Source organism: Sesamum indicum, unplaced genomic scaffold, assembly GCF_000512975.1.
Source record: "Sesamum indicum cultivar Zhongzhi No. 13 unplaced genomic scaffold, S_indicum_v1.0 scaffold00186, whole genome shotgun sequence".
Taxonomy (NCBI): domain Eukaryota; kingdom Viridiplantae; phylum Streptophyta; class Magnoliopsida; order Lamiales; family Pedaliaceae; genus Sesamum; species Sesamum indicum.
The window spans coordinates 101,128-117,586 of record NW_011628082.1 but is presented as its reverse complement, the minus strand read 5'-3'; the positions used below and the strand labels follow the sequence as shown (position 1 = coordinate 117,586).

Sequence of the window (16,459 nt, the reverse complement as noted above, 5' to 3'; positions counted from 1 at the left end):
AAACAAAATATATTCAGATATAGCTCGTCATGAGTTTAATCTATTCCAAAGCTTACTTTGTAAACCCAATAGAAATTAACAAAAAATGCAAATCAAAGCATTCTCTCCTCTATAAAAATGAATTTTCACCGCACCGTTAAGTTTTTCGAGACTTTTCATACAACACAACAAAAATAGATAACGTAAGTATAAGAGATAGGTGGTAGAAAACAATATAATCGAAACACAAATCAATGTAAACATCGAAACGATTGCTGGCGAAATTCATTTCCACACACACACACACATATATATATATATATCACATCATATATCAAGTGCACATTAAAACCTTTCTTATTGTTTTCCCAAGTGCTACTAAAACCCAAGAAGAAAAGCCGATGAATTTCTTTAATCCCAATAAACCCTCCGCAACGGCTGCAACAAGCTTTCACATCCCTCCAAACCCACGTCTCCAACTTCTTCCAGAACTTGCAATCCAACCCTCCGCTTAAAAGTCCCTTTTTTGCCGGAATTTCAAATGAAAACAATATCATCAACAGCAGGTCGAATGGCGGTACTAGTAGTTTCAGTGCCAATAATTATGCTATGTCAGCTGAGGCTATTGAGGAGAGACTAGCTGGAGTGCCGGTGTATGCACTGAGCAATGGTGAAAAGTTTGTCTTAGTCTCGGGCACGAATACAGGGAAAAATCTTGGTTTGTTCTGTTTTAGTGAAGCTGATGCGGAGACCCTCCTCAAACACATGAAGTCTGTTGATCCATCTATGAGTTCTGGTTCACAAGTTGTCGCTGTTGCTTTAAGCAAGGTGTGGATTGCGATAATTTTCTCTTTTTCGGCTACACATAATTACCGGGGCATTTGGTCGAGCAAATGGCTTGCTTACCTGTTTGTTTAATTAGAAATAGGGGTGAGTAGTTATGTGTGTGGACTATGCCATTTGATTTGGTGCAAAACATTTCTTGTGGGATCGTAAGTGAATGATGCTGAGAAAAATTGTAGTTAATGCCTTGTCCATTAGAGCAGTATCTTTGCTTTTGCTGATTGATTAGTATCATGGGCTTATAAGCTCAATGTCATGAACTTTGAGGCTCTTTAACAAAGTTTTGGTCCAAATTGATGTCATACTGCACTATTGGGACTTGAGGATACTAGGAGGGACAAGCTTTTAAGTTCTGAGAGATTATCTTTGAACATTGTAGCTATAATTATGCAAAGTTCAACTGATTTTCATTTAAGTTTATTCGTTTTGGTGGTTTCTTTGGTTGATATGAGCGGGCAGTAATAGAAAATGTTTGTTCAGATTTTTCAGCTTGATGTTGATGGGGTGGCTTTAAGATTGATGCCGGAGGCTTCTCAGATAAGGAATGCATTGATGGTGGGTCTTGACAGCATAACATCACCTTTTAGTTTATAACCTTATATTTGAGCAGTTTATTGTTCTCTGTCATTCGCGAAGCTTGTCCTGCTGAGTCAACTATACTCTTTTGTTCTGCACATACTTTGCTGTATTATCATCAGCTGTCATGTCCTCCCTGAGTCCCTGTAACTTGGATACCATTCCATTTGATCTTATTGAAGAAAGTTGTTGCTCGATCTGTTAAAATCTTGTGATTTTGAGTTAGGTGGTATTTACAACTGGAAGTCCAAATTTATCACAAACAGGGCTCTTGCAGTTTTTATTGTTCTTTTTTGAATTGATTTTTTTCTGTTTCTTGCACTTTCTACAGGAGAGAAAAAATGCTGGCATTTCTGATGAAAGCTTCGCTGGGGTTCCAGTTTTCCAGGTTCAATTCGCTTACATGGGGTTCCAAGTTTTATTTTCTTGAAAAACCTTATACGACTTTTGGAAACATATAAATAGAACAAGTGGAGGAAATCACTCCAGAATCAAATCAAAGTACCACAACAATCATTTTTGATACATATGTTTTTGATCTTGTGATTATATTGAAGAATACCTTCTTGATTCTTAATATTGTGTTAACTTATTTGAATTCTAATCATAGTTATTAATGGCACAAGCCCACTGCCATTTTCAGAAAATGGTGCTGGGCTTTGTCATGGCGGCAGAAAGGCGCGCCTTCTGCGCCTTGGCGAACCCCAGTTTTTTTCAAAGATACGGTAGTAGCAGAGGGCGGCTACAGGGGCGGTGTACGGTCGAGAAGGCTGCGCCGTGCTAGGGTTCCGGCGACAATGCCAATCTGGGACTTCGGCGGCCTCTGCTGCTGCTGCGCAAAACCAGGGTTTCATAGAATGAGGAGAACTAGGGTTTCACACAAGGAGAAAAGAAAGAAAAGAAAAAGGGAATAAATTTTTAAAAGAAAGAAACAGAGAAATGTAGGGTTTCTTTAAACCTTTTAACTTATTTTTTTTAAAAAAAGTTATACAATAATGTAAAAGAAAAATTCAAAAAAGAAACAGAAAGAAGAGAAAAACCCTTACTAGTTGTTTTACACATATATTTTATGATATAGTGATTAATATAATTTCTAAGATTTATTGTATTTAATTGTTTGTGTAATATTGAAGTTAAAAGATATATGAATACATGAATATATAATTTATTTATGCAAATTTGCGCATGCCGCGGCGTGCGCCTTTAACAACTATGATTCTAATGCAAGCACCTTAAATGGATCTCCTTGAGGGTGACAAGTTTCCTGATCTATAAGCAGTTGTACTACGACTTTTCAATGTGATCATGGTCGAGATTGCTGAGTCCACTGGAAGGGTAATCCAATCCCGGATAAGGGTAGGGATCTAAGTAAATGAGTTAGTCTTGTTGGCTGGTCCATAGTTAAGACCGAACCGATCCTTAATTTAGTTCAGGTGCGAGATCGAGGAGAAAGACAAATAGTTCTGGAATATTACAGGTCAAGTGGCCATACTTGTATGGATTCACCTGTTAGAATCTCCGCCCTCCAAGTGTTATAGGATCAATTCTGGTGATAATGGGTCACCGTGTCAGGCTGGATCGCACTGTGAAAATGCACGGATCTTTGGTCATGTTTCGCAATTTGAAATGCTGGGGGTATTTTGCTCCTTCAGATAGCCTTATTTTACTCCATCACAATGGCTTAACTAAATTGGCTTCATCAGTTATATGATTATTCTATTTTTTTTTTTGGTACCAGTGATCTTGAAAGTTTATGTTACTGGGATAAAACAATGAACTCACAGGGGTCGTTTACTTTGGTAAATAAGGCTAGATATTGCTAGATTTGGGCCTCTAATTTTTGCTCACAATTTAGGTTTCTTTGTCTTAATTATGGATGCTTAGTGTTGCATCTATTTCTTTCTTTCTTTTTGATGTAAAATCTGTTGGTTTTGCATGTATATCAGTGTCTGTATATTTGACTGGGATTGTTAATTTGGCCAGAATTGGTTTTCTTCTTAGTTCGTGCATTATTATGTGTATTTATTGGGGTGTGCGTATATATGTTTTCGTAATATATAAAAATATATGTAATACACACACACACACACACACAAATAAACAAAGGGTAAAAATAGTACCAAAAGGGCAGTTTGAGGATTTCTTTCTTCTATCACCTCATTTGTCCTCCAATGTAACAAACAACCATTTCATAGATTTACAAATTGCATCACTAAACCAATGTTTACATCGGATAAAAATTTACAATTATGCGATCCAGTCATTTTATCCAATTGGGCCCTATCAACCACTACAACTTCATAGGGTATATCCTATGTTTTGCTTTCTATAGAAGTTAATAGCTAATAAGGCATACCTCGGGTTCACTTGTGGCCAGTGTCAATTCAGATAGCACGGGGTCGATATTGCTAGACTCATTAATTTCTGAATTTCATGTCATCTTATCCCCATTGAAAACATTGTATTGCAGTCAAAAAGCTTGATTTTGAGGAGCCAAAATAAGAGATATCGTCCTGTTTTTTTCAGAAAGGTTAGAGATGATGATGACTTAAACTCTTGCCAATATCCATTTCTGCATTTTTATCCCATAAAATTGAATATATTCCCCTATATTTATGAAATGTGCAGGAGGATCTGGAGAAATCCCTATCAAGAGCTTCAAATGATCAGAAGCAGTTTAATCCTAGTCTGAGGCGAGGAGATATACAGGTTGAACTCCCAACTTCCTGTCCTCCCCAGGATATGATATTTCAAAACCACTTTCACTAGTTTGTATTCACCTTACTTGATTATTGTGGTAGGTTGCTGTTCTTGAGGATATAATACAGGGGATGAAGGTGAGGAATCATCTTCAGGAAGTCCGATTTTTGTGCCTATCTTATTGCTTTCTCAGCATTTGCGTAGTGTTATGAACCAATAGATCCTTTTCACCAATTTTACATTGGATTATCTTTTGAGCACCAAGACTAGAAATATTACCCAATATTCGCTCATCTTGCAGGATAGCTCAGTCTCCACCTGGGATGATGTTGTTTTCATTCCTCCAGGCTTCGATGTTTCTACTGATCCATCCCGACAATATTAAGCACACTCATGTGTCTAGAGCTTCTGTCTGTGGTTTTCGGCAATTTGTTCTTTCTGGAAATAGGATGGGAAATTGTTACTTAAAGCAACCTGCAGTGAAGGGTGTGGACTGTAGTGATATGTGCTGTCCTTTGTTGAGGTTCTCGAATGCATTGCATATCATTTATAGTTTATTAGCTTCTCATATAGCAATGTCAAAATTAAAATCATGTAAAACAGGATTCAACTTCTAAAATATTTTAATTTCCTTCTAAATTATTATTTCACTTAAAATAATAATATAGATTCTATTAATTTTATATTACTAGTCTAGAAGGTAATAAGTTATAATTTGCTTAATCTTTTGCCTAAATTATACCAACACTTTTTAGAGTTGTCTAATTAAATAAATATTTCCTACTTACAGAATTACAGATACTTTGCTTAAAGGGACGTGGATGTAATTTGTCTTAGAGGATTTTGAAGTAAGTTGCAATTATGACCTTAACAATTGTTCTTGTAATTTTGTAAAGATATGAGGTGTTTATGTAATTAAACTTAATTTTAGGGGTTGATGTAATTTATTTTAATTATTTTAACCAATGGAACTCTATCTAAAACTATGCTGATGATCAAGGGGTCATAGAAACTGGTATTTTTCCTTTTGGACAAGATAAATATTTGTTGTAGTATGTTATGATTGTTTTATTTAATTTTTATAAAAGGGAACGTGATGTAAAATTAAGAAATTTACTGTATCACTAGAGAAGAGCATGCTAGAACCAATTTTTTGTATTTATTCTTGTTATTTATTATCAAATGAAAAAACTCAGAAAAATAAAAGTGAATACTTATAGAATGCAAAGATGGTATTTTACTGAATATTAGCCAAGTAAACATTGGTATACTGAAAATAGGAGTAGTGCACGCCAGAACACGAAATGCTGAATCATCAGATATGACAACAATAGACTTCAGTAACACAAAAATCAGCACAACAACATGATGTGCTTCTTGTAATATTTTTTTATATATGCTCAAATGCTATCTAATCTATCTCTAAGCATATCAATTAAGACTGAATAAAAATAAATTAGCTCAAAAAGGTTTAAATAGTTCAAAAAGAAGAAAAAAAATGTAAAGTTCATGATACCCTCCAGGGAGCTCAGTACAAGAGAAGGCCCAAGTTGATATCACCCAAAAAATAGAAAATCAGCAGGTCTTCAAGGACACATAGCCGCTAGAAAGAAGGATTATAAACCCTAATAGACTTGGAGTCCAGTTGGGAGAAGGCTCCTCAATCACCTCTTTGAAAATTCGAGGGAGTTCCAACCTTGTCCTCCAAAAGATCGCAACAGACTCCAATAGTCTCTCCGGAGCTAAGGGGTATCTTCCAGCTACCCTTTAAATCCAGGGGGATTAGCTAGTCACTGGAGGACTCTGCACCAAATTTGAGAGATGAGCATTATACAACTTTGAAGCCGTGATCCCTCAATTCATGACCTTCTCCAACAACCTTGTTGTTGCTTATAAATAGAGAGGTGCCTCAGCGAGAAGAAACATATTGACACGATCAATAATCACATTCACATGATTAGAAGGACACAACCTGAAGGATGTGGTCAAAGGGACACCTTCAGACATGCATATGTTTTACACTTTCTAAGCCCACCAACTATATTTTTTATTTTTGTTTTCATGTTAGCTTAAAGAAGCATTATAATTTCGTATTTAGAGTTTTGATTCCATGCTAGTCCCTCTTGTAAATACAAAATCAAGTATAACACTTTTTTCTTCACTCATTTATACGTTTTCATCATCTAGCACTTGTTTCACCGCTTTCCATTTTAGGTGGGCTGAACATCATATTTTTTGCCCGCATCCTTTATTTAATCCGTGCATTTTTTGCACGATATCAGTTAGCACCATTTGTGGGAACACAAAACTAAGATGTGAGAACAATGGAAGGAGTTCACACCTCCTCAAATGATTCCCTCGGAAGGATGGTCCCCCTCATGCTAGAGGACCTCCAACGGATAATTACTACCTTCGTTCAATGCTTAACTTTAGCAGCCCCACCATTATTATTACTTAATGCTAATGGTCCTACTGATTCAATTTTTAATGTGCAGAAAATCGTGAGACAGGACATCCCTCAAGGAGAAGGCAAGAGTACTCTCTCCCACAAGAAGGTGGGCCCAAGGATTAGAGGGTACACATTGATAAGATTATTGAAAGAGTCTTATTGAAAAAAATATATGGCAACAAATATTAAATTATAATTAAAAAGCATCAAATCAAAAAATATATATATTTATTTTACTTTTATATATTTTTATATTGTAAAGTATACAATGCACGTACTTTTAAATTTTTATATGCATCACTATATATATTGTTTTATTGCTCTTGGTCATTAAATATCATACACAAACATATATACATGTATGTGTGCGACTTTTTATGTATTTATTATGTATATAATTATATTGGCTGAATTTATTTATTTTAATTGACATTTACTTATACTTAAAAAGATACATATATTACAATAGAAAAAATATATAATATTTATAATACAAACTAAAAAATAAAATGGAGAAAAAATCATTATATTTTTATCTATGCTTTTACTTTGTAAAAATAACTTTTAATTAACACACTTTTATTTATAAATTTATTTTATTATTTATAATATAATAACTTTATAAAAATATTACAAATCAGGTCCAATGTCCATGCTTCTTATCGGTTCATCTTTAAAGGTTTTTTCAATTTTGACAGTTAATGGTCATTAGTTTAACCCAAAGGAAAACTAACTGAGTCCAAGTTTAGGCGAACATGATTGTTTGTCTCAAAATAAATATGCAAAATTTAGAAGTCCCAAATAATGCACTCCATCGGTATCAGATTCAATCAATAGGACATGACTATACTTGAGAAACAATTGTCACATATACGAGCAACTTTATATGATGAGTTGCAAAATCTTAACAGGATGTATTGCTCATTCTTACTGCACAAAGGTATCCCAGTGCCTCAACATGTATCAACCATCACATTGATGCATTGAAGACATCTTACATTCTATAGTCACATTTAGGCCCAACGCAGTAAATATACCATGTTCTTCCGTGCAACGCATTTGCTCTGAATTATGAGCCAGCTTCCATGCACAAACATCAGCTATCGATGTCTTACAACTCTTTATATAACCTTATCGTTTGTTTTGTGCACTGGTTGATGGGTCTATCACTGGAAAAGCTCTTTCTTGAATATAGTTAGCAAAAGTGACCTTTGGCTGCAGCAAGGCCTGTAAGTGATACAACGAAACTCATGCATACAAGAAATGGAATGTACTGTGACTTCTGCGTAAAATAAATTTAACTAGAACTTTTAACTACTAACAAAGCATTTCAAATTACTACTATTACACGAAAGTGTACATACTGGGATTCTGCAGTGAACACTGAGATCATAGTTTAACTGGTTGAGGCGATCTTTTGCTAGATTTTCTGTTTCCAGTGCTTTATTGCATGCTTGTTTAACCTGAACCTACACAGAATCAGAACCAAAGAACTGGGACTTATTGAGCTTTCTAAAACTGTGACAGAAAGGAGGCAATACTAATAAGAATATACATGAAGAATCTATGAGAAGAGCATTGTGCATTGGTTACGCTCCAAAGATATCAAGCAACTGAATTCCTCAATATTTCTCTAAGTTGCAAGGTTTCATTATGAACATGACAAATGAGGAGTAAAAGAGGTGTCAGAAAATGATGGTTATACAACTGAAAGATTGAAATCAAAGACAAGAATGGTATGGAGTCTGATAGGCAATAAAAAGAGTTAAGGGGCCAGCAAAATATAGAAAATGCCTGCAATAACATTTTGTTATTTCCTACAAGTTCCAACAAATAACCAGAACAGGATTAGATCCCTTAATAGTTACATAGTAAAGTAAGTTTATTTGAATTGAGGAATGGAAGAATCTGCTGTGACAACTAGAACAGATATTTGACAGGATGCAAAAAGTCTTCTTGATGATCAAAGGAAAAAATCTCAATCATGTTTTTTAGAATAGAAACATAAAACGTATTTATGCAAAACATAAGTAACCAGTTCATATGTTCACTAAGATAATAGGGTTTCAGTGTAATGGAGAGAAATGATTCCCAGTAGAGGAAGCACTAATTCAGTGGAAAAACATTCTTTTTCAAGAAAAAAATGGAAAACCCTTTAAAGAAACTTGTTTAGTCTAACGAAATGTGTAGACAAGAAACCTAACACAAGCAAAAATGAATTTGATCAAGGCCATAACAGTGGTGACAAAAATACTACCAATAAGCTTCACAACAGGACCAAGGAAATGATCTTTACATATTTAACAACTGTACAACAGTTTCTTGTGAATACTCTCTTACACAAGTATTCCCAAGATATTTCAGACTAAGGAGTCAAAGGTTCGACTCTGTTAGAACTTATGTGATATACTCTTGGCCGGGAATGTAAATATTATCTTTAAAAGGATATGGTCGCAAAATCTGAAACCATATTTGCAGTTTAGATAATCAGAGAACAGCATTTGGCTTGTGGCACTTGGTTATGGCTATAACTGCCCAAATCAAATCAAAATTTTTATGTTGTTCAAAGTGTGTCAAGGTCCCAGCCACCAAACTACTTAAAACCAAAGAATGTTGCTGCAAACTAAAATATTACATTGCACAAAAGTAGCAATTACTCTTTGTCCACCAATAAGAAAACCAAATGCTTTAAAGCTCAGTACATGACGAAACAACAACAGTAAGATTGTTCTAATGCATTTAAGTATAACTTACAGGATTGAGTTGGATAGCAGCATGATCATTATCATCACTGATAGTTTTCTCCAGCAAAAGTCGAAGGTTTGCTAATTCTTTCATCAATTCTAAAGCAACATCTTCAGCATCCTGCATCTGGTTCCGTGAGAACTCAAATGCTCTGTCAGCATGAAGACGAAAAGAAACACAATTCAGACAATTACATAGCCCTCTGCATCCTCGTCGATTTCTCTTTAGTATTCCCTTGTAAGGACCATTATTAGAAGCAAACAAAGAACCGGATACTTCCATTTGGCACGAGCTTTGGTCCAAATTAACTTTCTCAATTGATTCTCCAATGTTATTATCAAGTTTTAACCGTAGATCCAAGCACATCTTTTCTTTTCCAACTGGCCCAGGTCCTTCTGCAGCAGATTGCTCCATCCGAATATCATTACTGACAGTGGAGGATGGTGGTGATGCTGAACTATCCTCTTTACAGTCAAAACCTGGTTTTAACTTTCTCTTAGATTCTGGCTCTCCTGTCTGCAAATTAATCAGCATTGGGTCAGTGCAGGTTTCAGAACTGAATACACTGGGCTCAGCATTTGATGAATAGTTGCTGGAAGATGATTGTTGCATTGATGAAACTGGACTATTGTTAGTATCAGGAGATGAACCATCTGAAGGAGGCAGAGGGACCATTGAAGAAAACAAATTTTGCATCTGAACTTGAGTATGCTGTACACCAGAGGAGTTCTCCACTATAGTTTTGTTGACATAATCTTTTTCAGTAGTAGCAGTTGATAATGGATGTAAATCTTCTTTGAGATAAGCCTGGGCCGTTGAGTGCTCAGTTATTCTTGAGTTACCTATGTAGAAATATTATAACACATGATTATTACCTTGTTAGCCTACCATCTAATATGAAATACCTTTTAAAATTCTTTGAACAAGACTTACATGAATTATTTTTGGACATGTCCATCAGAAACGGAAGTAATCTTCTGTAGCTGAGTGATCTTGGATTCTTGAACAGCCTCAGTCGAGAACATGGATTAGGAACCTAGGTGCATGCAAGAAATTTTAAATAAACAAATAGATCATTTAAAATAGTCTCACAAGCATTCTGCAAGCAATTACTTTGGTCAAGCCCATCAGAAAAGACTAACAGTAGATGATCACCTGCTCCAATTTCTGTTAAAGAAAAATGAATTATTACAAGATTTTTATTGATTAAAGAATGTTTACCAATCTGTTGATCTGCTCGGTGCCACCTTTGCTATTTGGACTCAGTCTCAGGACATCAATGTTGCCATTTTCACCATTAACTGATAACCCCTTAACAATTTGGTTCTCAGTAAGCACACTGTTAGCCTTCATAGATTCTCCACCAGGACCAATCTCTGTATTGGTAAAAACATCACGATCAGGAGGGGTCGTCTGGCCACATTCTTCTCCAACTGAAGTATCAATTCTATTTGCACCGCTCTCATGAACTTTTGGTCTCACTTCTATAGGTTTAGTCATCTCCGTAGTCCGACTTAATCCATGTTCTGCACCACTCAAATCCTGCTGATTGAAGGGCAATTCTATATGGAACTTCTTCACATCTCCGTTATCTGATGGCTTTATGTCATCAACATGGGGCACAACAACCTCAAGTTTAGCAGTGTAGCTATTCTCAGCAATTGACCACACTTCCGAGTTTGCACCATCCAACTTCTGCAATTTGCATGGAGTCCCAGCATCTACTATTTCAATCTTGGAAACACCTAGACAAAAACAGTTTGAACATGTTGATTAGCTCCCATGCATTTAGCCATAATATCATATTGATGGTCTCAATCTTCACATTCTCACATCATTAAAATAGATAAATATGCAACAGAAACGACTTACTAGAGTCATCATTCACAATATCCATCAGATAGGGAAGTAATCTTCTATAGCTGAAAGAGCTCGGAGTCCTGAAAACCTTCTTCCGCCCACACCTATTAAGAGCCTACAAATGTCGTCGACATTAACACATAGTAAGACTATTAACAGAGAACTTGCACCAAACACACACTTGCACAGAGCAAATCATCTTAGAGACCATACAAACTGTAGTTCACATGTCCATCCAATATTAAACAAATATGTCAAAAGCTAGTAGAAACTAAAAATAGAATAAAGGTATAGTTTACATTAGATAAATTAAAATTTGGTCCAACCAAGAGTACTTTATTACCAATTTAGCTACCGAAATAGACCCGTCTCCAGAAATAGACTGGTCCTTCGAATTCAAACTATTTTCCATATCATTTCCTTCATCCACTGCCTTAGCTTTCATTATCTCATTTTTTTCACGCTCATCCACCTCTGCACCACCCACATTGGAATCCAAGATCAAACCCGGAGCTGAACGGCGATCTGAACCCTTCAACAACGTGCTCCCATCCTTCAGATCCTCCTCCTCGACTTTAAGAAGTGAACTAACCTCTGGCGTGAAAACCCGTCTCGAACGGAGATCTTTAATGGATGAAACCCGCGAAGCCTTGTTACAATTGATCCCCCAAAACGCTTGCACTGATCCGATGTCGGGAGGAAAAGAAATGGGTTTTCTAGAATCCGGATCCGGGCGAGTTATTCCGGAGCGGTTATGGTGCAAATATATCCGGGACTTGCGGCGGGTTAAAATGCCGATTAAAGGGTTAGAACTCGACGATAATGGTACACGGCTTCTCCTTCTCTTTCTGGACTGAATATCGGCAGATTCTTCCATGGGCAATCTTTTAATCTTTTTCTTTCTTCAACTTTCCTGGGGTATTGAGTGTTCTTTAGAGCTCGGAAGCAACGAGTTAGGGTTCTGAGAGAGGAAGAGGCGTTTTTGGAGGGAAGACATGCTCATTGGTGGCGCGAAATTGTGCTGGAGCTCTTGCCTTCTTTTTTTTTTTTTTTTGGGAAAATTGCATATTACCCCCTGTAAAATAGAAGAATTGCTAAAATAATTATTTGTGTTAACTACATAGTCAAAAAAATCCCAAATAATTATAACCCTGCAAAAAAGACCAACTTCGTAAAAAAAGATGGAGGGTTATCTACGCGCGCCTGACATAACTCTTTTATAGATTTTCAGCCTTTATTCTTTTTGAATTGACAAAATTACCCCTATTTTTTTATTGTTTTTGGTTAATCATTTATATTTATTATATTTAAAAAAGTATGACAAATACTAAAAAACTAATATTCCTCAATATTTATATGTTTAAAATATTATTCCATCAAATGCAATTATTATACATATTTTACATATGAAAATATCAAACTTTTAAGATTATTTGATATTATTTATAAGTTTTTAAAATCAATATACATGTTTTATATCTATCATATTTTTAGTTAATTTAATTTTTGTGTTGGATATTTTTTGGAATTATACTATTATATAAATTATATATTATTACATCAAATGCAATTATTACACATATTTTACACATGGAAATGTCAAATTTTAAGATTATTTGATATTATTTATAAGTTTTTAAAATTAAAATGCATGATTTTCATTTCTAAAATATTTTTAGTTAATTAAATTTTTGTATTGGATATTTCTTGAAATTATATTATTATATTAAATATAACAAATAAATTTTATTTTTATTAGTATAATATATTTAGATATAAAGAATACATAATTGAATTAATTTATTATATTAAAGTTTGATATAGACAGGGGGAAAGAAGTTACACTAAAAAAGTAATGTAAAAAAATCCATTTTTAATATTTTTGAAAACGAAGCATGGAAGTTCCTTGTTCTGACTATGGCCTTCACTCGTAGAATTTGTAACTTGTATATTTTAGTTTAGATATTGTCTATTTTGCATTTTTTTTACTTATAAATATTAATTTATTGGGTCGGGTTAAGAATATTAAGTCACACTACAAAAAAAGTAATTTATTGGAACGGGCTTTTTGTACGAGTATTGGGAGGGGCGATAAATGTTGCAATGAATTTTGGGATGGCTTTGGGCTGGGTATGGCTGTGTCCTTGTTGATGACGTTTTAAAAAATATAAGACAGGTGAAACAAAATTCGTCCCACATTTGGGATAGATTTTGCTACACTTGTTGTGCTAATCCTAAAAATTGTCAAAGGATATATATATTTTTGGTTTTATTTTGAAACATGTTTATAATGAACTTCAGAGCAGATTTTGAATACGAATAAAAATATTTGCAATGGTTATATGAACGAGTTTCTATTAAATATTGGGATGAATTTTTGCGGCGATACGACACATTTTAGAATGAATTTGCAACAATGTTTTTATTTTCAATGGATTTTGTAGTAATTTTGCATTTCATTTTTGGGATGGATGTTATTACACAATTTAAAATTAGTTTGTTTAAAAAAGTAATTTTGTTATATGTTTTACTATTTAAAATTTAAATTATTGTTTTTAATGACCTATATAAATTTGTTTATCTTTAATAAATTAATAATTATAATTAATTTTGATATGCAAAAAAATGAATAGGTTCAAGTGGTTAAAAATATAAAGGAATGTGAGGCTCATGGTGCTTTCAAAAAACTCAGTTGGGGAGAGGGCCCATAAGGCCTCTAGAAAGCCCAATCCAGGTACAACCCCTAGGTGGAACGACAGGCCCGCCAAAGAAAATAAATTGGCCAAAAAAAATCTAACCAATCTAAATCCGAGAGGGCTATGATCCAAAAAAGTTCAGTAGGACCACAAGGAAACTTAGGGACTTGAAATCCCCCAACTAAAGTTAAAGGTCCACATGGCATCCACAGGGAATTTAGGTGGCATTCACGCAGGATCTTTAGAGCCCCCCTCCCCTCATAGAATCCAATAAAGACCAACAACCCTTCAAAACACGTGGCGCTGCTAAAAAAAAGTACTATAAACCGTAAAAGACTTGGACTCTTGGGAGAATATTACTCAACCATCTACTTGGAAGTACTTTTCCCAAAAGATGCACAACATATTCCAATAGTCCCTTCAAATCTGAGGGGATCCACCACATGTTGGAAATTCTACATCAGATTTGAGGGGGTTCAGCATTATATAACAACTTTGAGGTCATACTCCCTTAAATTCGCGATTTCCTTCAACTCAATTGTGGTTGTCTATAAATATAGAGCTCCCCTAGAGGGAGAAGACATCTTTTTTTACATTTAAGCCTACCTACTACAATTTTGATTCTGTATCAATTTCTTTATTGAACATAAAAATCGAGTAATAACACTCCCTTTTTTACTGATATTTACATTTTTTATCTTCTAACAATATTTTACTATTTCCCATTCTAAATAGGTCGAACACCATCACTATGTTTGTTTTCATTTTCAAGTTATCTCCCAAATAAGTCAAAACATACACAATATTTGTCATCTACAAAAACATACATACTATCTCTAATACATACTTAATTATCTTTATTTTTTTCTCTTTATCTTCATAAAACACAATAAAACACTTTGAAAATGAATCCAAACATTATGCATATTTTTTGCTCTCATCAAATTTATTTTTAATTCGTTGAATTCCAGCAAAAATATTCCTTCCAACTTTGGATCTCATCTTTCTGTCAAAAAGCACATGCATGTCTCCTTTGAAGTGTGAAGTACAAAACTTGCAAATCAAGTTCCCATTAGTTCTATCATTTGCAATTTACTCCTAATTTACAATTAAATAAATAATTTAATCCTTAAAACTAATTTTTTTTATTTTATATATACTAATAATTATATTTGATGATGATGTATTGGAACAAAGTACTGCAAAAGTAAATTATAATATACCAAAAAAAATCAACATTAAAATAAAATAGCATTATTTTTTATATTTTTATAAGAAATTCTAATTTAATAAAAGTGAGTTTTATAAGAAATTCTATTTTAATAAAATCGTTCATGTTAATTAAATTTTAATCTAATTAGACATCCGTAGTATCAAGATTTGGATCCGTATCGTAAGGTCCTATAACTATGCTAATTTATCAAAATATTGTAACATCATTCATTAATTTCTAAATTTGAAATATTAATGTTTTATGTGCATACATTATTATTGAATATTTAAAAACGAAGTAATAAGAGATTCTATCAATAATATAGAGTACTAATTCCGGCAACTTAAACTCAAGACTTTGTACTTCTATTGAATTTTCTTAGCTTTTGCTATCTGAAAATCTCAAATTGAGAAAGAGAAAATAATTTAATATTAGTATTTAATATATTTCTTCCACGCACATTTTATAAGTATTTTTCCCCCCTTCATGAATAGACAGTAACAAGATTCGAGCGCAAAACTTCTTATTTGGCTGGTTTTGATACCATAATAAGAATAATTGCATTTTTTGTTTCATAATTTACGGGCTTAACACATTTAGTTGCATAGCATTTTATGTCCCATATGATAAAATTTGTAGCATATTTGATCTCTTAAAATATAGAATTTTGGCACATTTGATCCTATGAGATATTGAGAAAGAGAAAATAATTTAATATTAGTATTTAATATATTTCTTCCACGCACATTTTATAAGTATTTTTTCCCCCTTCATGAATAGACAGTAACAAGATTCGAGCGCAAAACTTCTTATTTGGCTGGTTTTGATACCATAATAAGATAATTGCATTTTTTGTTTCATAATTTACGGGCTTAACACATTTAGTTGCATAGCATTTTATGTCCTATATGATAAAATTTGTAGCATATTTGATCTCTTAAAATATAGAATTTTGGCACATTTGATCCTATGAGATATAAACAAATTTTATAACCTATAGGACCAAATATGTCGATTCTTATCTATAAGATTTAAAAATGCTACAATAATTAAATTTTATGGGACTAAATGTGCTAAACTCGTAAATTATGGAATTAAAAGTACGACACACCCTGTCGTGTGAACTGCAATATCCTTTTATAATAAATACGTATCTTATCTAGAAAAATTTAAATTGATAGAAAGAAGAACAATTTAATATTACGATTTAACACTCTGATACTTAACACCGACATAAAACGTGGCCAACTTTTCTTTATTTTCTTCTGTTTAAGGTCCCCACTTGTTACCATATATACTAATTCAAAATAACGATACGGCACGCAACAGACAACTTCTACAGATTAAGACAACTTCTACGGATTAAGTCAAGCTTTATGCCCCTCTTGCTATTAAGTC

At 33.8% G+C, this 16,459-nt stretch overlaps 2 protein-coding genes across 2 annotated transcripts; one reads left to right on the top strand and one right to left on the bottom strand.

The window, feature by feature from the left end:
- The first annotated feature begins 258 nt into the window (after window positions 1-258).
- On the top strand, window positions 259-4,737 carry LOC105179655 (protein TIC 22-like, chloroplastic). Its single transcript, XM_011103294.2, has 7 exons — window positions 259-807; window positions 1,303-1,377; window positions 1,730-1,786; window positions 3,869-3,928; window positions 4,027-4,107; window positions 4,200-4,235; window positions 4,400-4,737. The coding sequence occupies exons 1-7, from the start codon at window positions 589-591 to the stop codon at window positions 4,481-4,483; spliced, it is 612 nt and encodes a 203-aa protein (XP_011101596.1). The 5' UTR covers window positions 259-588; the 3' UTR covers window positions 4,484-4,737.
- Window positions 4,738-7,352: 2,615 nt separating this feature from the next.
- LOC105179654 lies at window positions 7,353-12,194 on the bottom strand. Its single transcript, XM_011103293.2, has 7 exons — window positions 11,496-12,194; window positions 11,165-11,267; window positions 10,514-11,037; window positions 10,226-10,328; window positions 9,302-10,134; window positions 7,912-8,016; window positions 7,353-7,774 (listed from the first exon to the last, which is right to left on the bottom strand). Exons 1-7 carry the CDS (start codon window positions 12,027-12,029, stop codon window positions 7,679-7,681), a joined length of 2,298 nt encoding a protein of 765 aa, XP_011101595.1. The 5' UTR covers window positions 12,030-12,194; the 3' UTR covers window positions 7,353-7,678.
- Between the last annotated feature and the right edge of the window lie 4,265 nt (window positions 12,195-16,459).

Bases quoted from the DNA above. Each gene is read 5' to 3' on its own strand.
- LOC105179655 (XM_011103294.2), top strand. From the start codon at position 589: ATGTCAGCTGAGGCTATTGAGGAGAGACTAGCTGGAGTGCCGGTGTAT. The intron at 1,378-1,729 runs GTGGGTCTTGAC...CACTTTCTACAG, and splicing joins AGATAAGGAATGCATTGATG to GAGAGAAAAAATGCTGGCAT. The intron at 4,108-4,199 runs GTTGAACTCCCA...TTATTGTGGTAG, and splicing joins TGAGGCGAGGAGATATACAG to GTTGCTGTTCTTGAGGATAT.
- LOC105179654 (XM_011103293.2), bottom strand. From the start codon at position 12,029: ATGGAAGAATCTGCCGATATTCAGTCCAGAAAGAGAAGGAGAAGCCGT. The intron at 11,038-11,164 runs GTAAGTCGTTTC...GTTTTTGTCTAG, and splicing joins TATTGTGAATGATGACTCTA to GTGTTTCCAAGATTGAAATA. The intron at 10,135-10,225 runs GTAAGTCTTGTT...ATTTCTACATAG, and splicing joins CATGTCCAAAAATAATTCAT to GTAACTCAAGAATAACTGAG.